This window comes from Gallus gallus, chromosome 4 (assembly GCF_016699485.2).
Source record: "Gallus gallus isolate bGalGal1 chromosome 4, bGalGal1.mat.broiler.GRCg7b, whole genome shotgun sequence".
Classification (NCBI taxonomy): domain Eukaryota; kingdom Metazoa; phylum Chordata; class Aves; order Galliformes; family Phasianidae; genus Gallus; species Gallus gallus.
The window spans coordinates 8,944,728-8,966,460 of NC_052535.1; the positions used below are offsets into that span (position 1 = coordinate 8,944,728).

Genomic DNA, 21,733 nt, shown 5'->3' on the forward strand with positions numbered 1-21,733 from the left:
CCATGTTGGGGGGTGTGAGCGGGGGAGCGCAGAGCGGAGCCGCCCCCGCCGGCCGGCAGCAGCAGTAGCCCGAGCTCCGCCGCGCTGCGTGGGCAGGGGGCCCGCCGCGGCCGCCCGTCTCTCCTCCCTTCAGCCGCCCCTCCAGCAGCCGCGGGGAATGCGCAGAGGCGGCTGGCGGCGGCGGCTCCTCCGTTGAGGAGGAGAGCGGCGGGCAGGGGAGAGCCGGGACATGGTGCCGTGCGCTCCGCTGGAGGACGTGGAGGAGCCGGAGCCCTGCCGCAAAATGGAGCTGTACGTGAGCGGCGGCGAGGTCAGTGCGGGGCGGGGCGGAGGTTCCCCGCGGGCACCTGCCTGCCTCTGCCCGGCCGCGTGGGAGCCGCCGGGCCGGGGGCGGGAGGAGGAGGTGGAGGAAGGGGTGGAAGAGGAGGAGGAGGAGGAGGAGGAGGAGGAGGAGGAGGGCGGGCGGAGCGCGGCGGAGCGCGGCGCGGCGCGGCGCGGCGCGACACCTCCGAAGCCAGTGCCCCTTCTCGCCCCCGCGTACCCGGCACGGCCCCGCCGCTTCCTCCGCTGGCGCCCGCGGCCGACGCCACTTCCTCGCGGCCCGAGCCGTGCCCGGCGCTGCTGCTGGGCTGGGAAAGTGATGACAAAGCTCCGCTCCCCCGTGGGTGAGCGCTGAGGGGGCACACGCGTGAGGTTGCGCTGGGAGCTGGCGTGCTGCGCGTCCCCGTAGTTACGGGTGCCAGGTACGGCGCAGCTCGGGAGCGTCTGTTGTTACCGGGCTCAGTTTTGTGGTCGTAGCGACCGTGGAAAGTTGGTCCAACTTCTGGGAATCTGGTTCTGCTAACGTCGTGCCGGTGGCCGTGGGTGTCTTTGTGCTCTGCTAAGAGCAAGGGGTCTTAAAGAGGGACGGATTCAGAGGTGTCTTCGCGGCACTGCTCGGTGTGCGTGCCCAGAAGTGAGAGCCAAATGCAGTCTTAAAACTGGCACGGCTTTCGTGCTCCAGTCATGGGTTACCTCCAGCAGAAAGCAACACTCAGGTATTGAAACTTTGGCACTTGTAAATCAGAAGTGTGGGATTACATCGCTGTGTTGTCAGGTGTGACAAGTGGAAGATTGCTCCTTGCTGCACTAGACGCATGAAAGATGTTATCTAAACAGAGCTGCTCCAAACTGGTTGGACTTGCTTTCCGTGGTGCAGGAGGCTTGTCTTATCATGGGTGAGAGGTCTGTGGCAGTCCATCACTGTGCACAAAGTGTGCAGAGCAGGCCTGTGTTCCACTTTTGGGACAAGTGGCATGATCACCTTTAAAAGATCACACTGAAATTTGCTTCTCTGATGGTGTTAATGTATATGCATGAAAAGGAAAACACAATAATTCACAATGGGAATAAAGCCAGGAAGTTCAAGATTCTGGATTTATTTCTTTAGTTTTCTACTGCTATGTCTACAGAATGCCACGTTCAAGGGCTGCAATTACTGGACGTGCATTTCTACACTATGGCTGCTGCACTTTAAATATTCTAATAATCTCATAATTAACGCAATCCATGTAGCTCGGTAATAGAGACATCCTAATTATGCTAGTGAAGCTACAGGTAGGGATTAAATAGTCACCAGAAGTATTAAAGCTTATTTGTTACTATTAGGGCTTTGTAAAAATAGTATGCTGCAGTTCAGGCATGAGGCTTACTGCAAATTGGAGAACTTTCTTGGCACCTCTCTAAGGGTATTGCGATACATTCAGGTTTAAAGTAGTTGAGGTTCAGATGCTGCATTTGGAACCCTAAACAAGGTTATTGCCCATCTCAGAGTAAATTTTGGCTGGACAAATACCCCTGCACCGCCATTGGCACTGCTTTCAGAGCATTGTGTTCGTGCAGCTCAGGCCCCAGGATTTGCCCTGAGTGCTGTGATGGCAGCTGGCAGAGAGGCAGGAACACCTAGCCGGGGGAGCATGGAGTGATGGATGTCCGACAAACTGCTCTGTGTTTGCAACAGTTGCTATTTAAATTGTGCTTTCCTCAAGCCCATACACGAACTGCTTACCTAACAGTATTTTCCTAAAACTGTTTCAGTTGTGCTGTGATTCAAGTGGGACATCATGTCCTTGTTACATTTGGCTAGCGGTGTTTAAGACTTCATTTATACAAAAACCAGTTTCTTCAGGTTGCATAGGATGTTCCCAAGTTACATTAGCAAATAATTACTATTGTCATAACACTTAATCTCAGGTGGATCTCAGGGATATGTAGTGCTTCTGACTTGCTGGACTTCTTTGTTACTTGGTACTGAGGATTTAACAAAGGTGATTTGGTTTGGATTCGTGGTTCTAAAATGAGCATTGCTTACAATGCTTCATACAACTGTATGTTTGCAATTTGATAGGTCTAGGTGACCTCGGACTTGCTGGAGCTATGGTCAAATAGTAGTACTGAGAAAATGTTTTATATTTTAAAGACTAAATTACTTGCATTTACTGGAGCTCTCCTCTGTTAGTTTTACCATAGGAGGAAAAATTGGAGAAACAGTGCTCTCCAAGGAATCTGTTTGTTGACTAAATTTAGATTTACTTTATTAGAAATAAGTGCATTTCCAGTGAAGAAGCACTTGTGACAACTTGATGAACTAAAAACAGTTGGCAAGGGAAGAATGCGATCTTGAAGGTAGGAAACAACTTTCATGCTTGAAGGCGTACAAACAGCATGAACTTTTGGAGGAAGTCTAAGATTGAATTATTTTGTACTTTTTCATGTTGGGCTTCTTTGAAGTGCTGAGGCTGAGATTTGAAACTGCACACCATGGAAATGGTCTATTCTTGTGTTCCTTATGTTTCACAGTGCCACTTGGTGAAGCAATTCTGTAGCTATGGTAATTCCTTAAGCATAGGTAAAGGAGTTAGTGTCATACAATTTAAGCTTGAAATATTGAGTGAGCTTGTTTCCTTCCAAATAAAGGATTGCTGAGTATTTTCATTGTCATAAAAGACACACAAGAGAGGTGTTGATTATTAACAACTGGGGTGGATTAAGAAAATAACCACAGTCTACAAAGAGACAAGAGAGTATCTGATAACGTCTTATTGGTCAAGCCGATGAAATGCCAAAGTAGTCAGAATTAAGCAGAATACAGTAATTTTTGAGTTTTCTGCTTATTTTAGAAGTGGCGTTGCATGCATTTAAAATAAGAAGTGTATAAATAGTGTGAATTGCATAAAGGCAACCTCATACTCAATTATTTGTTTTTGAAGTAAATACTTCTAAAGTTAATTGCCTAATTGTCTGCAAGTGACAAGAACGGCAAGGCTGGAACGGCAAAGTGACTGGAAATAAAAGCATTCAGCTAGAAATCTGGGCTGCATTGGGCATTGCAGCCTTCATAAAGGCGAGCTCATGAGTTGAGCATTGCTGCTGTTGTATGTAGTCTGTCCATGGTAATTTAAGTCAGCATATCTTTGATTTGGGTCTGTGTTCTTAGTTCATCCTTTCAAGCGTGTTCAGATGCTGGTCTGTCAAAGGCCACTGAATTTTGTCAGTGCTAGGAGTTGCATAACTCCTTTGTGAGTAATTACTGGCAGTGACGTGGATGACTCAGCTACCTTGTTCTGTGCATCTCTGAAATCTCCACAATTAGGCAGTGTTATGCTAAGGAGAAAAAAAATGTAATCGTAGTTGCACATAACGTGTGAATTGAGGGCCTTCAGCCATTGCAGCAATGTCCAGTCTTTATAAAGATTCACAAGAACTAAGTGCCTTAAAGGAAGATGGGAGAATTAAGCACAGTAATACTCCTAAATGGAAAACAATTAATGTCTTTCTTTCTGCATTGGAAAGTGCTGCAGTAGTGTTTGGTATATTGCTTTGGAACATAGCTGTGGAGGAGTTCTGAGTCTCCAGAAGGGCTGGGGCTCAGCTGAGGTGGCTCAGCTCAGTCCCTGCAGTCTTCCCCATCCTTCTAGATTTGTACAACTTGTTAGCTTCAGATGTATGGAAGTCCAGTATGTATGTGGACGTAGTACTTCATTACATCAAGAATAAGACTTGAAATACATTGTTTTCATCAGTGCTTTATCTGAAAATGACTGAGTTGATGCTTTATGCGCTGGGCTGTGCAGCTGCAGCCTGCTCCCTGCCAGGCAGTGGTGTCAGGGGCTGCAGGCCTTGGTGAACTTGGCAGTCCTTGTGCTCATGGCCGGGGTTTTGGCTTGCTGTGGCGATAGCGAGTACAAGACATGCGTAGGTCTGCATCTGATAATGGAGAGGATCAAAATGTTCCCTTAAAATCAGTAATTACATGTTGCTGAAGGTTTGTTAGCCTGTCTGAATGTACATTTCATTCTCCACAGGAGAAGAGCTCTGTAACTTTGCCTAGGAGTTATGAAATTAGGAACACTTTTAATGGTGGATGGCTCTGTCTCCCTGTGCCGCTTGCTATGTTTAAAGTGAGTGTGAGTTATCCGGCCTCTGCGGCAGGCGGGGGAACCCAGGCCTGCTGGCCTTCAGTGCGGCCCGGCCCTGTGCACAACCTGGGGTGTGTGCCTTGTCCTTCTCTAACAAAGAGCCCTGAATGCAGCCACACACGTACAACAACGATGCCTAGAGTTAAGATACAAACAAAAAATGTATAATAATAATAATTTATTGCATTGGGAAGTTGTGGATATCTTAGAGTAAGAATGAGTTCCTTTAAGCTTCGGTTCCTGAAGTTTTTAGACAGTGCTTAAAATCAGTATTAAAATATCAATCTGCTTGAGCGTACATAGAAACCCAAAATTTCTTAGTTCAGTCTCATGAAATGCACTTCAGTAGCCAGCTTGCTGCTAATTAAATTAACAATGCAAATTCTTTGCAGATGTAATTCAAAATAAGAGAAGAACAAATGTGGTCATCTTAACGCTTCTTTTTTTCCGAAGTCATTTTTTCAAAGCCCTCAGAATAAGGGGCTTGTAATGTAAGCTTGCTCTCTTAAGATCTTGGCATAAACATTTCAGGAAATACTTCTGTAAACTCAGAGGTGAAGTGTGTCCTATGCCAGACTGTTTTTCATTGCAGTGAGGTGCTTTTGGTGACCATTTGTCTGGTCTGAATTTACAGGCCTCTCAAACCATGATACATTTGGCATGTAAACAGTTAAAATGTCCTCGGTATGAAAAACATATATTGAGTTAGATGGCTCAGATCTTTGGTAATTCTGGGATTCCTCTGCTCTGCCATAATTGTCTGAGGGAAAGCATGTGCAATAGTAGGCAGGCCTATTACTAGCCCTCAGAAGTTTAGATAGTCTCCTGAGGTAATATGGTGTAGTCCCAACAAGTCATGAGACCCATTGCATTAAATTAGAAGGCAGCTTACACTGAGCTAACTCAGAGACAACTCGGCACTACTGCGTTGGGTCTCAGCCCACACCTCTGGTAAGCTGCTTACCTGCCACCTTGTCTGACCTCAGCTTTGTTTTCATCTTTTGTGACTTCTGTTAATTTTTATACTGATCAACAATGTGGAGTATTTAATTCTGAAAGTTTCTATTTGGAAAGCATGGACGTTGTTTGCCTCAGTGTCTGAGTTTAGTTCGTATCTTAGAGCAAGTTAATCTTCAAGAATGCTTGGCTAATTGTAGAAGTTCAGAAGTACTGAACAGGGAAACGATTCAAGGATGAAAGCGTCTTTTGGGAAACTGGTACTTGCTTCCTTTCCTCTGGTCTCTACAAAGAGGGAGTGTTTTCTAATTCTCAGTAATAAAGTCAATTTCTGTGTTCATAGATGTTCAGAAAGTAATTACACACTTAAAAGTGTAACTAGATCTGTCCTTTATATGCTTGTTAATAACTATGTGTTTAAATCACTGAAAGTGATCTTACTTGGCTGAAGAAGCAGATTTTTGTACTTTTTTTTGTAAAGGTGGGAATTGAGTATTAATTTCTTGTCTTTTTGTGGTATAGGAGAGGCAGTGGAATCTTCCAGTGACTGAAATCTGGCCAGTAGAAGAATTAACTAGGCAGGGTAGTAATATTTTGATTTTTGTCATTGAATGCTTTTAAATGGAATAACTAACAAACTTGTGACTTCTTTAAACTACTAGCTCTTGGGTTGTGATCTGACAGGTGTTTGGTTTTTTCTCTTTTAAGTGGATGGTGACCAGGATTTATGAACAAATAACCCAGAAGTATAGTTGTCTGTGTGTCTGTCAGGCAGTGAAGGTAGATTGATGTGCTTGAACATAAAATTCTTTGGAGTCAAGATTGGCGGGCATCCCAGTTTTTGTAACTGTAAAGAGACTGGATGGGGGGGGGGGAAGCAACAATGAAAGGGGAAAGTGTATGATAGGAAATTATTAATTAAGATGATATTTGATTACCTGCCATAAAAATCCAGTAATTTACTGTAATTGATTTGCCATAAAGCTGAAAGTATGTTTGCGTGGCATGCTCAGAAACTAAGTAGATCAAATAGTTTACGGTTTTTTGGTTTATAAGCTCGTTCCAGCAGCGATAGTGAGATTATCTGGAGTTAAGCTACTGTTTTCATTGTGTATCTGCAGTTCTGGTGGCCGGTAATATTGGTTCCAGAGCTTAAATTTAAGTAACAAAACTTGGAAGATGTTTACCTTATTTAAAGAGAGTCAAAATACACAGTAAATGAAGTGTGAGTCCATGAGAGAGGAATTGTTGTATTTCTGAATACCTAGAGTGGAATCCCTTTTCCTTGCTGGTTTTTGGACAACTTTGATGGGCTTCATGTTAGTTTACACTTGAGAGTATTCTATGAAAACTGTGAAAATAAATCAGATAGCACTGAGGCATTTGAAATGAGATGGCGTTTGTATCTGGTCTGAACTTTTGCATCATGCAATTAATTAATTCATTACTAAGTACAGTGGTTGTTCCTTTTCCCCCAAGTATCTAATTGAAAGAAGGCATGCAAAAAGTAATGCAGCACAAGAAATGCATTGGCTTCTGTACTGTGTGCAAGGTTTCTGCATCTGGTGTAATAGGTTTGTGAAGCCCCTGGAGGGATCAGGGGGGCAATGCATGATGCGTATGCGTGATGAACAAGTGCTAAATATGCCAGCTCTCGTTTAAGCAGATGGGTCTTCTGTTATATACTCATCTGGACTTGTAGTTAATGTGAGCAGTGTGTTATCTGTGGTTAAAATAAATGGAAATACAGAGGAGAGCTGGAGTAACCAAAGCCTCATACTGTGTCCTCTGATTACTTCTGTCAGTGAGAATATAGTCTAAAAAAGTGCTAGCATCTTGATACAGAAGTTGGAGATATAATGTTATCAAAGCCGTTAATTTAGGTCTTAGCTCTGAAAGCTGTGCTTGAAATGAAGAGCCCTTCTGGGAGGAGCAGTGCAAGCAGTTGAGGGTATGCTTAGATGACGCAACCACAGTGGCATAAACCTGTCCTTTTAGCCTGACTCGTCTGTCAGGTTTTCTGTTCTGTTCTTAAGCAGGCATGGTCTGTACAGAGTTTTGAGATTCTTTGTAATCCTGCGTTCTACCCATCCACATACCAAAATACAGTACAATTTCCAGTATCTTAGGCACGTATTTTAGATAAATTGAGAAGTACAAGACAAATATGTCATCACCTAGTCAAGAACTTAGTTGCTTTAACTCCTGTTGTCAAGAAAAAGGTAGTTTTGAGTTTGTGTGTCTTATTTTCTGATTTCTATTTAGTATTTTCTTGTGTGGGATCTGTGCCACATGAAGGTAGTTGTGCTGAGCATTTAACATAAACAAATGAGCAACTATCACTAGCAAAATCCATAACTGGCTTCACCCATTTTTATCAGGTATTTCCAGTTTATAGTTAATACTTTGCATGCTGAAACAGAGCATATTCTTTGATTTTATATTTTTTTCAGTTGTTAAACATCTTCAAATTGTTTGTTATTGAAGTAAGACCTTAAACTCAAACTCAATTTATAAATTAAACTTTTTTCTACACTGACAATGGGACTGATATCTTTTTTTTAGTGGTGGTTGAAGTGGGGGCATTGTGATATTCCCATTTAAGACCATGCAACTTATTTGCTTCTCTCCAGAGGCATGTCGTACTTTTTGCCTCTTGGAAGTATTATTTTGGTAATCAATCCACCTATATTTTAATATACAGATCTGCAGATTTTAAAGTACTCCACTGAAGTTTGAATGCCTTGTTTGCTAGGTGTTTAAATTGTCTTTGCTGATACATTTTTAGAGGAATCTTTTTTAAAAAATTACAGAAATAGGTAATGAAATATTTTTTCTGCAAAGTAAGAATTCTATGGTACTCATTCCATTCTACCCTCCCCAGTGCATGTCCTTGCCCCCAGGAAGCCTTAAAACTGCTTCTGGTCGGTTTTTTTTCTGTTTAAACTGAAACTTAATTTTCAGCACCAGACTGCAGGAGTTTTGCTTTCTGAAAAGCATCTGCAACATAGATTTTGTGCAGAATAGAGGAATTTTGTGTTAGCATCATCCTGTATGAATGCTATCTGCAGTTCTTAGAGAGGGTTTTAAACTAGTTCAAATTAAATAACACTGAAGTGACACTTAAAAGGGATCTATTAAAAGCAACAGTAGTTCTTGTTTGAAACTCAAGTTTTAAATTACAGAATGAAGAGCAGCAAATTTCACATGTATTCTAAAATGTAAACTAGTCATTATCAACTGTGTTTTTTCAAAAGTATTTCATCTTACTGTTTGTTTTTTCTCCAGCTAAATGGCCTTAAAATGGCAGACGAGCCTATGGAAGAAGGTGAACCATATTCCTACCATGTAAGTATATTTGATAGATGTTCAGCTTAGGCACTCTTTAGCATAACCTTCTTTTGAAGAGAAATGTATATGTTGCCTGCTCTGTGGGTTTGGAACTTGTCATTTTATTTGACCAGATGTGAAGAGGTTCTGTCTCTAAGATTTTGAAAATCAGCTATTACGTGGGGGTCTAAGTGGCTTGTTTGAGAAAGCTGGCAATGTGAGACACTGCTTTATGGAGGGCAGTTCCTCTGTACCGAAGAGAGTGCTTACAGATCTCTCAAGCTCAGAAAATACTCAGTCTAACCTTGAAACTTTCATACACTGTGTGTTCAGTGCTTTTCTTTCTACAGAAGAACGGATAATCGTGTGTTTCTTGTAATGTGCTTGCTAACATTTATTAGAAGATAGCAATTCATGTTTGTAGCAGTATGTTCATTTCACACTTATGTAGAAATATACTGGCTAAACCTTGCTTAGCAGGACTTCTGTCCAGTGCCTCGGTAACTTGCGTTGTCAGGAGGTGCTGAAGATCATTGTTGTTTGCATGGAAAAACTTTCTGCCATTTTTCAGCATACTCACCTTGATACTTTTGAACAGGATTGTGAAGAAGGTATCAAGTAAATCTTGCATGTTGCTTTGTATTGCAGTAATATATTTTTAATTAAGTGACCTAGAGAATAAACTTGGGGATAGAAACATGTGATGCTTGTCTGTTTCCTGGTATGAAGTAAGCAAATAAACCTTCTGCCTGGTCATCATCTTCCACATAGCAAAGAAAGATGAGCAGTGGGTTGTGTGTCAGTCTTTCACTGTACATGAACCAGAAGGATGTTGCTGAGCTTGTTTGTTAGGTGCTTGGAGCTACATACCAGTCAAGCTGTAACTAATAAGATGGCAAAAAGCCATAACTGATTGTGGCATTTCTTTCAGCGCTTTGTCTTCTGTGTAAGCTGCTGGGAATAGATGCCTCTTTTGCAAGGCAGCTCACTGAGGGCAGGTACCTCAACCCTGCAGATTTGCTACTTGAGCAGCAGAGCACATCAAAACTGAATTTGCAGTTGACGGAGACCAAACTAGAAGTGAAAATGAAACTGGCTTATATATCTGTTCAACTCTTTATCTGCTCATTTGTCGTTGATGATGCAGAGATCTTTTTAAACCTCGGTCATGTCAATTTCTAGGGCTTAAGTGATAGTTAAGTAGCTAAAATTGTATAGACATCCTTCAAAAAGGCAAGACTATCTATAAAAATAATTCATCTTATACATCTCAAGTTAATCTTTATTTGCATTGAAAACATTTTTCTCCTCAGTCACGTTTAGAAATACTGTGCCCACAGCAACTAAACGTGACATCATAGGCTAATAACTGGAGGTGGGTGATAAATGGAAGAATAGAGGAACTCTTAAATATCTTTTCTCATGCAAAGGTTCATGGTATTAAGCAATACAAATTAAGATGTTGAGGTAAAAAGACTTCCGAGTAGAGAGTTTACATGCTTCATGGAAAGAACTAGCAGTTAATATTCTTGTTTGGCCTGGTATATAACAAAGGAACTGCTGCTTTCTGTCATCAGGTGATACAGACTGCTTGCAGTTTTCCCTGCCTTACATCCAAGGTTGTGGGTTATTAAAAAAAAAAAAAATCTTTAATGTAAATATATATCTGCACAGTCAGCAAGATGGGTGGATAGAATAAAATTGGGATGTATGTGCTGTATCATCAGTGTATGCCAACTGTTTTTTTTTTTTTTGTGAAGTAAGAGGAAGTAAAGTAGCTTAGAGTGTGAATTTGAGAATTCACTTTGTTATGCAGCAGTGCCTTCTGTCGACACCTACCTGTGCCTGGGAAGTAGGCCTTTTCCCTGAAAGAGAGTGAAACGAACTGCTGGGGAGGGGAAGGGACTCTAGCAATAACACTGCACTATGGTCTGTGAATTTACAGAGGCATTTCCCATACTTTTTCTCGTTATTGAAGGAAATGCATCCACATTTGGGCGTTCAGATTTCTGTCTGGATCTTACGTATCACATGACCTAGAGAATTGCATCTTGATATGTTTCAGTCAAGTCTGATAATGCTGATTGTAAGCTTTCATGCTTGGTCTTAAGCTGCAAGACTTCCTGTAGCAATGCAGTTGTAGAAAGATGGTTTTTGTTAAAGCAGTCATTTGAAGTTCTCTGTCTGATGGTGTCTGGTGACAGCTGTATTGCTCACTGAAGGAAAGCAATGCACTGTACTTTGGGGGGAATATTTATTTCTTTTTTCTCCCCTGGTCTGCCTTTACTTAAAAGATTTTGAGGTGAGGAGAAGATAGGAGAACAACTAATAATTACTTGGATACCTTCAAGACATCCAAGTACTGCTGCTTTTCTGTTTGTGGGATTTTCTGTTGCAATTGGGTTTTATTTGCTGCACACGAGAGATGTATTGGTATTTCTGTTAGGATCAAGGGGTACTCTTGTGCCCCTTCTGCTTGCAAGCTCAGGTTGCTGTTGCAGGCTTTGACATGTAATTTGAAGGGTGCTTACTTTGACATCTCAGTTGTTTGGCTTCCAAAAACTTCTCAGACCATAGGTTTTATGGAGCTGCAATACTTAATCTGCTTTGTTTTCATCCTGGATGATTGTCTCTTCATGTTTGTAGTTGCTATGCCTTTGCTAAAGACTACAGCAGCAGGGAAAAAGTCAACAGAATGCTAAATCTGTACCTACCTCTCAGCATTGCCCTCAGCTTTCTGAGGGAGGATGCCACACAGAAGCTTTTCCATGAGCCCTGTACCTCAGAGAGCACTTCTTCTGTTGAGAATCCTTTCATCTGTACGTGAGAATACATGATTCATGTATTATTTATGCTCTTCAAACAACATGGAGTCCTTTAGCTAGAGTACTGGATGACCGTATTTATTACTTGCTGCTGCGAAAAGCAATCATTATGTAAAATGATGAAATTCAATTTAGCTTTCATTAAGACTATTTCAGGAAAGGAAAGGATGAGAAGAGCAATCGCTGGGAAAATGAAAGGCAGCTAAAGCAAAGGTAAAGCACGGAAAGATCATCTAAGACTTGGTTTAAAAATCTGTGCATTTATCCTTTTCGTGTAGGAAAACTGGTGTTTGCTCTAGTTGTAACATTTATGACTGAAGGGAATGTGCTATTCAATTGGATGATAATTTGATTTCAGTTTAGAAATTTTAAACATGCATCTGTTTCAGAAAGTGTGGATGGAAACCTTCCCATTTGAACAGCTTTCTTTTTAGGCTTTATTACAATTTCAAATGCTTTAATAAAAGAAAAGCAAGCATTTACTTGCAGTTCTAATAAGAGTTGATTAATTCAGGACTTTTCATTGTTGTACCTTGTTTACTTTGAAATAATAGGATGAAGGAAGTGTGAAAGAGATTCCTATTACCCATCACGTGAAAGAAGGATGTGAGAAAGCAGATCCAGCACAGTTTGAACTACTAAAGGTTCTTGGTCAGGGATCATTTGGAAAGGTAAGACAACAAATCTTGTTCTCATCTGATGCCCACTTTGAAACTAGTGGTAATGCTAGTAGGAATGTATGTTACTAGAAAAGCAACATCTTTCTCCATACCTGTCCAGGCTTTGAACCTGGGAAGAATGACATCAAGTACAGTTCTTGAGGAAGAATGACAGTGCTATAGCTGAGTCACTGGTAATATTTGAAAAGAAACTGACAAAGCCCATCTTTTTCCAGTCTAAAGGTGTAAAGGGAGTGCTATTTATAGCAGGATATCAAATCACGTCAGATCCAGATAGGCAACAGCATCCGTCTCTAGGCAGAAGGACAAGTAGCTAATCTGTAGGAAGTCTGCCTTAGAAAGCTATGGTTTGCTTTCACTGAGCCACAAACATGCTTCTATTCATCTCAACTGATGTCTGCAGCTACATGGAAACTATGACACCATAGCAAAAGATTTTAGCACTTGGGTTCAAGGCTTAGGGGTGTTTTTTATGCAACAGCTCTGAGGCGTTCTGTTTGCCCAGTGCCATGGTTATTTGAAATAAAATCATGGCATCTTCAGCTGTCATGGTGCTCTTGTGTAGTGTCCAGTTATGGACTGGAATTAATATCTGTTCTTGTCTTGTGTTCTCTGTAGTTCTAATTGATGCTTGGAGACACTAGTGGTGCAATAAGCATTGACAGACGTACAGAGGAGATGATTTATCTTTTAGTGATGCTGTTTGGTACAAGTGTAAACGTTTGACTCTTCCAGAAATGAGAAGGCTCTATTGATGTAGATACAGAGGAATGATCGTGGGAGTTTGTAACTTGAACTGAAGTAACAGTAAAGTAAATAACCTTGGAAGTGTTTCAGTTTCTTTATTTTGCTGTATTTCTCAAGAGGCCTTCAGTTACAGGCACTAAATGATAAGTTATTTCAATAGATTATAGAAGAAATGTGGCAATTCTCTTACAGTAATTTTTTTGTAATGTACTTCTTGCTGTTACATTGCAGAAATGAAATTAAAAGTGGCTCAAATGCTAATTTGAAACACTAGTTAGACTATTAATCCTATTATAAAAATAGCTAATTTATTTTAAAACCAGACTTTTAAACTAGAATTTTGCAACACTTGTAAACTGTATTTTCTTCTTTGGAAAAATACATGAAGGTGATTGTTCTTTTGCTGGTTTTGTTTTTTGTTTTTGTCTTGTGGCAAGAATAAACCTCCGAGTTGTATGAGAGGGGAAAAATAATTCAAATAATTAGGAAGGCGTCCTTTGAATAAGTAAGAGGTTAGAAAATAGCCTTTAAAGTAGTTTCTTAATGTTTCTTAAGCTGTAAAACATTTCTTTACCTGAGGGAGATGGTTTTCAACTCCCTCTTGTGCTTTGTCTCGTTAGACATTGTGGCTCCATGCGTTTATTCCTCTGAACTTGAGACATCTTAAGCTATCTCAGGGTTCAGCACATTTGGTACCAAACATCCTATCCCTGACTCGGGTAGTTTCTCATTTTACAGTTCTCAGACTTCTGATAACTTTAGGAATGCTCTTGCTGAGAACCCCTCCAGCTTGGCAAGACATCTGTTTGGGAGCTTTCTCAGCCTGGCAGTGGTTGGTTCAAGAACTAGCTTTAAGAACCAGATGGTTACTGTTACATTTCAGAACAGGGCTAGTTTTATCTGTTTAGTGTTTGTTGCTTTCTGTTTAAAAGGAGAAACCAGACAATGAAGATGGGTGTCTGCTGCCTTGCTGATACTTGGTTTCTCTCTGCAGTTCATAACTCCCAGGCCTTTTCTTATGGATTCAGCAAACACAAGGCTTGTTTCCTCTGGCCCAGTGTACTGCTACAGCATCTGAAATGAAGGATTAAACCTCATGTCTGTTACTGAGCTTCTCAGTTCAACTTCTGATAATGTTCTCAGACTTTGGTGCCCAGTGTGCTGAAGATGGTCTTTGATTAGCTTATGCACGTTGCTTTGTACAATGTGTCCTTTTTAATTTGCACTTTACAGTTGGACAAGTAACCATTGCACCTCTGCGAGATGTGGGATTAGGCAAATTTGTCTGAATTAAATGGTGCTAAAGGAATTTTCACAACAGCATTTATTTTAGGTCCTTATTAGCTTATTTGCAACTAGTACATGAATTCCTTACATGATCAGAAGCTGCTAGTTATTAAGCATTAGAATATTTGTATAGGTTTATTAATGTTTTAATTTATAATGTATTGTGAGTTTATTAATCTTTGCTGATGTCTGAGTTACTGCTTTGACTATTTGAGCAGCACTATGTGGAGCAGTGCTGTCGGTCAATCATTGGGCAAACCATTAACGTTAAAAGCTTGATAACCAGGAAATATGATATATGACTTTTTATTTCAGGCTCTCAATAGGAAAAAATCCTTTCTTCCAGCCCTGTGTAACTTAGTCATTGGCAGCGTATGTGTTTCTCATACCAGAATGAGACATCTTACAAGCACATCTCTTAATAATTTCTAGATATTTAATCACTTCTAAAGAAGCATATGTGTAAATAAATATCAAGGAAAATCTGAGTATAAGTAATACCAGAGGCAATTTGAGGCATTTCTTCTATATTATTATATACATTATATTGTAAATATAATTATACATTATGTTGTTATTATAGCATGTATATTGTTATAATAGCCATTATTAAAAACAGAAGCACTTACTAATCCATTTTGTAAAACTGAAAGACCTAATCATTAGAATATTAGTTGGCGGAGATGCACATATTCATGCTGCATTTTTTTTAATTAACATTATAAGTTTCTTAGTGTTAGGTTATATACCATATAGCGTAAAAACCCCCTGGGTAAGAGTGGAAAAACCTGTTGTTGTTTCTTTTTCAGAGGGAGGGATTACTTTGATCACGAGTAGTGAGGTTTCCTTGCCTTTGTCTTGCCGTTCTTACAGAATTGATTAACATAACCTGATGTATACTTGAATATCAAGTCTTAAACCTCAAAAATCTCTTAGACTAAGCAGTGGCAGACCAGATAGTCCTGCTATAGTTGTTTTCAAGAAAGTAAAAAACGCATGCTATCCAGGTGTTCTATTTGATAAATACTTATTGGCTATAGGAAAGAATGTATAGTTGAAGAAAGATCTGTGTACTTAAGAGAACAAGTAGTGTATGTGCCTTTAATTTGACTAAGGTAGTGCAAGTTTGTCTTTTCCTTAGAAGTGAATGCTTAGGGAAGAATACCAAAAGTAGTCTGAAACCAGTAAGAAGCTTGCAAATGCTTTGTGGTAGTTTTCTAGTTGTTTATCAAGCTTGCTTATGCAAAAAGTCTTATTGCAAATGTTTCATCTTTTCATTCTGTGCAGTTTTTGGGGAATGGGATGGGGACTTGGGATATGTTCTCTGTCAGTATTGATGAAGTTAAAAGTAATTATGTTTAATTAAAAAAAAAAGGCTGATTTTAATATATATGTAAAATATTTCTAGTTGTGATTTTAAAGGCAATGTTCATATTACTAGGTCTTCCTCGTAAGGAAAATAATTGGTCCCGATGCTGGACAACTTTATGCAATGAAAGTATTGAAAAAAGCTTCTTTAAAAGGTATGTCTGTTGTTTTATTTAAACTTAATAAAGTAGGTATTAGATGCACCTGTTTCTCTTAAATGTGTCTAAATATTTATTTGCTAAAAGATTTAAGATCAAAAATCTGAGTTCAGATCTGACCAGATGGCTTAATAATGTAGTAAAATGTCCTTTTTTTCAGAACTGCATTATATATAGTTCTGCTTAGTTTTTGGGGGGGAGGCGGGTTTGTATTAGTGAACTGAATTAGTGAACTTAAATATTCAAGTTAAATTCTATTCTGGCTGAAATCTAAGTCATTAATTCTTTTAGGCGCCATAGTAAGCTAACTTAGATTTTTGGCTTTCAGGAGGTACTCTAATGGAGGCAATCCCATACAAATGGGATGTGTTAGTAGTTGAGGGGTAAAGTGATCTTAACAGGTGGGACATATATATTCAGTACAAATAGTTTAGAAGTTAAAGTTAGTTGAAACAGAAAGCTGAGACAAGTAAGAAAAAAAACTCAGTTTTGATGTCTGAAAACATGTTCTATGGAAGAATTGAAACTTAGGTATGGTAACGATACTTTGTGCTGTAGAAAAGGAAAAAGATATTTTGGACAATAGAGATGTTCCAGATTTCTGTTGCATTCATGTTAATCTATTAAATTTTGTTACTGGTGCTCATATTTTTCTTTTTTCCTCAGTACGGGATAGAGTTCGTACAAAAATGGAGAGAGATATATTAGTAGAAGTAAATCACCCATTTATCGTCAAACTGCACTATGGTTGGTATTTATTTTGCTTCCATTTTTTCATTACTTGAAGTTGTTTTAGCTACCTTAAATAGCAAGAATGAGAAAAGAACGTGTGTGTGTGTGTGTGTGCGTGTGTATATACACAAAATGGTTTAACCCAGCCAATTGCTTAAAAAAAAAAGCAACAGAACTTTAACAGCAAAAAGGACAAACAGAGCAATTAGGTTGTGCATCAGTTGCTCACCACCTGGTGACTAGTGCCCAGCAGCCCCCTTCTTGGCCAGCTCCCCCAGTCTTACTGTTCAGCATGACTCCATGTGCCATGGAATATCACTTTGGCCAGTTTAGGTCAGCTGTCCTGGCTCTATGCCCCCCCAGCTCTTTCTGTTCCCAGTGCCTCCTTGCTTGTAGGGCTATATGAGGAGCTGAAATGTCCTTGAATTGTGCAAGCACTGCTCAGCAACGGCTAAACAGAAATGCATTGTCAACTTTATTTTCATCCTAAATCCAAAACACAACACCATATCAGCTGCTAGGAAGAAAATTATCCCAGATGAAACAAGGACAATATTAAATTTTCAGATAAGGGACTTTATTCTTATTCAAAAGAAAAGATTTCTTTTGAAAACTATTCTTAAGAGTTCTGCAGAGACTTCTATGTTTGAGTTAGACCAAAACAGTCATTAATGTACTTGGTGTTTCCCTGTTTGGCAAAGGAGAAATTAAAGAACAGTGTTTTAACAGTCTCTTAGTACTAAGATTGTGTTCTGTGAAGAAGCAAGCAAGGAGTCGTTGATTAAAATTAATTCTTGAATAGCAACTTGTGTAAATTTCATGTTGGCTACTGAATCATGTCAGTTCCAAAACAAAAGCATTGTTTCACTGAAGTCTTCATGTTGTAAAAGCATTCAGGTATGTTTTGTAGATCATCTTTGTCACGCACAACTGTTGATTTTTATTTCTTTTAAAGCCTTTCAGACTGAAGGGAAGCTATATTTAATATTGGATTTTCTCAGGGGAGGAGATGTATTCACACGATTATCCAAAGAGGTAAGTACCTACAATATTATCTTAACTCAGTCTTATAGAAGTTTTCTTTGACACTATTAGGGTTCTTTTTTTTTCTTGCTGGTTTCTCTCATTATTCTGGTCATGGTCAAGTTTTCAAGAACTTGTCTGGGTTTTCCTTACATATTGCAGAGTAATAAGCTGTAACCTTAGGTGTTTATTAGCTAGCAGCCTGAGCTTTTCTCTGGTATCTACAAAGGCCAGTTCTTTTGTCTAAAAATGTTTTGTTGCTTGGAAACCCAACTGAAGCAAGTTAAAATTGAACAATCACTAAAGCAGTTTTATAGTTCTTGTGCTAGTAGTCAGCATAGACGTTCCTTGAAACCTCTCACGAAGCTTGAGCATTTTTGAAGGCACTCCTCTGCCATCTAACTTTGGCACGTAACTGGAACTATAATTTTTCATTTATGTTGCTTTCTTGAGAGAGGGTTACGGAGGAGGAAATGTGACACAGCCTGCCTCTTCCTTAGATTTGTCATAAAGTATTTTTTATGTTATATGTATTTATATTACCATATTTAAGATTTTTTTTATTTTTACAAACCAACTATAAAGCTCTAAATTCTTAATGGAAGATTTTCTAACAACTTTGCATTAAAAGAGCTTCCCAGTGTTTAAAAAAAAAAGTAAATGTGGAAGAAGTTACCCACTTTTTCCTCATTTAGGAGAGTATCTATCTGATGTTTCTTTTTCCAGTGGCATAGAGGTGGTTGTATCCTCAGTACCTAAGTCCATGAACTCTGCCATCTTCCTATTAAAAAAGAAAAAAAGAATCAAGTTTTACTTCATGTAAATATATATATATATAATATTATATTTTTTATAATAAAAATTATATAAATTATTTTTTATATATATATTTTGAGAAAATTGACCTTAGTAGAACATTGGTCATCTTTGACAAATGAGCACTACTAACTTTAACAGAGTCTTTAACCTTTACTTTTAGGACTTAAAGGAATAGACCTACTGTAGAAAGGGTTATTGGAACACTGGTAGGAAAGGGGTCTATCTCTCCTTTGACATAGGCTGTCTGATCATAGAGGGCATTCTGGTATAGTAGAAAGATCTGTTCTTCTGCACTAACACAGCTAGGATTACTGACTATACTTAAATTAAGAGATGCAAGTTTATCCATAATAAAGGTATAATAATAATTGTGAGGTTATTCTTAGTAATTTTCTACTGTTTTGGAGAGTTATCTGTTATGATAGCTTTTAAACATTTGCTGTATCTATAGATAAGAGGAAATGGTGCCTGTTTTCTGTTATGAAGGAAGGATGTTTTCAAAAATGCCTGGTAATGCAAAGTCAGTGGACAATGCACACAAATGTAAATTCCCTACAGCATTTTATACTTTCCATATGAGGATTACTTTAAGTTAATTGGGTTTAGTATGAGGTTATTAAAATGCTTTTGTTGGTGTTGAAGTTCTAATGCGGGTGTGAGAGTTTCAACTGTAGAAATTAAATGAGTAGTTAATGAGGTTTTCGTTGGTAAAATTTAATGACATTGACTGGCATTATATTTAATTTAACGCAAAGTAGTTTTAAAATGAAATTATTATTCTAAGGCTGTGGATTACCACTTAGCATTGTTATATTTTGAGATTTGCATTATGGCTGCTGCAAAGAATAATGTTATCTTTGCCTTTTGGATATAAATGAAAAAGCATCAACGTTGCTCTTAAAAAAAAAAATCAAGGTGAAATTTCTTGGGTGCTCTTTTTATCACGTAACAGCTTTATTGTTCATACAATATGAATAACTGACACTGAAAATTGGAAATATTTTTGTTGCCAATGCAACAGATTACATATTTAGCGTGCAATTCAAAGTACTGGTCAGTGTACTACTAAATCAGTAAGTTCAATGACTGTACTATTAAGTTTTATTAGCTACTTACTGTGCAGTTGAGGTGGCCATTCTTGTTGCTAGTTCTTTCAAGAAATAGAGAATAGTTGACTTCATTTTTGGAATTTGAGGTTTTAAACGTGAAGATTATTGGTTTATCTCATAATTTTTAGAACTTGACAAGAGCCAAAGCAGATAGAATTATTATGTATGAAAATTAGAAACAACCAGCTGAATGTTTTGAACAAAAAAAGCATCTCCATAAAATGCTCAGTATGCAAGTTCAGTTAGTTCTTCAGTGTCTTGCTAGGGCCTTTTAAACTTTCCTAAGAGAAGGAGATTGGGCTCTTCAGATCCCACTGCTAATTTTCTCATCCATTATTTTCACAAGATGTTTTACTTCTGTCTAATTTCTTTCTGAATACTTGTAATGTCAGTTGAGACACTTGGTGAGAATGCCAGAGAAATAGCTGCTTATATAAAAACTTAGGATGCAGTGGTTAAACAGTGTGTGTAGGATTCCTTCAGCCACAATCCTAGTGATCAGTAGCACCAAATACAATTAAATTAATTACCTTGAAAATTAGCCAATGCTCTGTGGTAACTGCAGTTATTTTTAAGTACTGCAGATTTTTCTTTTACTTGATGGTATTATCATGATGATCAGCATGTATAATTTCTGTTAGGTAAATTTGTGAGTTATTATTTCATAAGTTACTGCTAAAACTTGTTTTGAAGTTAAGGCAGATAGGAGTTTTTTTTTTTTAGATTGCAGTTTTAAAAATTGAAGACAAGATCAGAAGGTAAATCTATACAGTTCTTATTAGGTTATGTTTACAGAGGAAGATGTGAAATTCTACCTCGCAGAACTGGCCCTTGCTTTGGATCACCTTCACAGCTTGGGAATTGTATACAGGGACCTGAAGCCAGAAAAGTAAAGTAAAATGTATTTTACCACTATTACACGTATTTTGCTTGTTGCTTTGTTTTCTGCTATAGTGATGTAAAAAACTTGAAAATATTTTGGTAATTTTTTTTAAGTAAAATACATCTGTGACTTAAATGTAATATTGACTTGTTAATTTAATGATGGATGTTGGAGATTAAAATTATGAACTACTCTATTTTAAATGTTACATGAAATATTCCTGTTTATGTCTATTGGTGAATGTGAATTTTAATTTTCAGCATTTTGCTTGATGAAGCAGGACATATCAAGCTAACAGGTAGGTAACATTTATTAGTACAGCACTTTCTGTGTATGTGTCTGTGTGAGCTTAGTTAAGAACTGAAGAGCTATATAAGTAATAACTGAGGTATGAGGCCAGAGTCTGGTTAAAAGTTGCTGGTGGAGACTACTCTATTTTTTTTAAAGAGGTGCTCTTGGTGTAAAAAGGCTTCTAGATTATTATTATTACTATTACTATTATTATTATGTTTTGGGCTTATCACTGTAAAAAGGCATTAGAAATTGCAGTAATATGCTTTATAAGGAACAATGGAAATATACCATCTAGAGTATAATATGTACAAAACTAAAGGATTTGAATATATGGAAAATATAAATGACTATGCATTTCTAAATATTACATCTAAAGTGAAACTAATATAAATCTCATTTGAGATTTTGATAGATACTGCTGTTAGATTCTGAGTGGGGGAAAAAAACTGTTTAAATTCTCAAAGGCTTAAATAATGGTGATGGAAACTTACAAAAGGCATCGTTTTTAAAATTCTGTATAATATACTTACATTCAATCTTAATTCTTCTTTCCTTCTGAAAGCAAAGACTAATTCATAAGGAATCCCTTCCCTTCCTTCAGGGAATTCAGAGAAGGGAATGCTGAGAGCCTTATCTTGAGAGTTGAACTAATTTTGGTCAAGGCCTTTTTTCATCATTCAGTAATACAGTCTACATTCTACAAAATACATTTATTTGTAACACTTTTGTGTATGAATTAAGCAGGTAGTAAGTAGGAAATGAAAACTTCTGATTATTGTAAGGCTCTGAGTATGTAATATTTAAAATATTGAGTTACTAATATTTTGAGTAGTACTATTGATGGCTAATCACTACTATATAGAATGTCTCTGGCATATGGTAAGCTAAATTTCTGATGTCTCTGGATATCTGCAGTTTCTTGTTTTGTGAAGGATTAGGATAATGACACAATGTTCTTGTAAGCAAGTAAACAGAATCTGTCAACGCTTTTATTTTGAAAAACTATTTGCAGTATTGTTTTCTTTTAAAGTTCTTTACTGGCTGTATTCTTGTAATGCTGTTGT

At 38.3% G+C, this 21,733-nt stretch overlaps 1 protein-coding gene across 4 annotated transcripts in view; it reads left to right on the forward strand.

The window, feature by feature from the left end:
- Positions 1–7: 7 nt before the first annotated feature.
- The window catches only part of RPS6KA6 (ribosomal protein S6 kinase A6), a 40,305-nt gene continuing 18,579 nt past the window's right edge, over positions 8–21,733 (forward strand). The window contains exons 1-8 of one of the 4 annotated variants that reach the window (XM_420257.7): positions 8–310; positions 8,703–8,762; positions 12,124–12,240; positions 15,725–15,806; positions 16,476–16,556; positions 17,497–17,576; positions 20,275–20,381; positions 20,636–20,673. In XM_420257.7, the coding sequence (XP_420257.3) occupies positions 230–310; positions 8,703–8,762; positions 12,124–12,240; positions 15,725–15,806; positions 16,476–16,556; positions 17,497–17,576; positions 20,275–20,381; positions 20,636–20,673 (646 nt within the window). In that variant the 5' untranslated portion in view covers positions 8–229. Of the gene's footprint in view, positions 311–486; positions 744–816; positions 1,038–5,374; positions 5,409–8,702; positions 8,763–12,123; positions 12,241–15,724; positions 15,807–16,475; positions 16,557–17,496; positions 17,577–20,274; positions 20,382–20,635; positions 20,674–21,733 lie in introns of those variants that run through there. The other 3 variants (XM_015278511.4, XM_040699331.2, XM_015278512.3) reach the window with 3 other exon arrangements.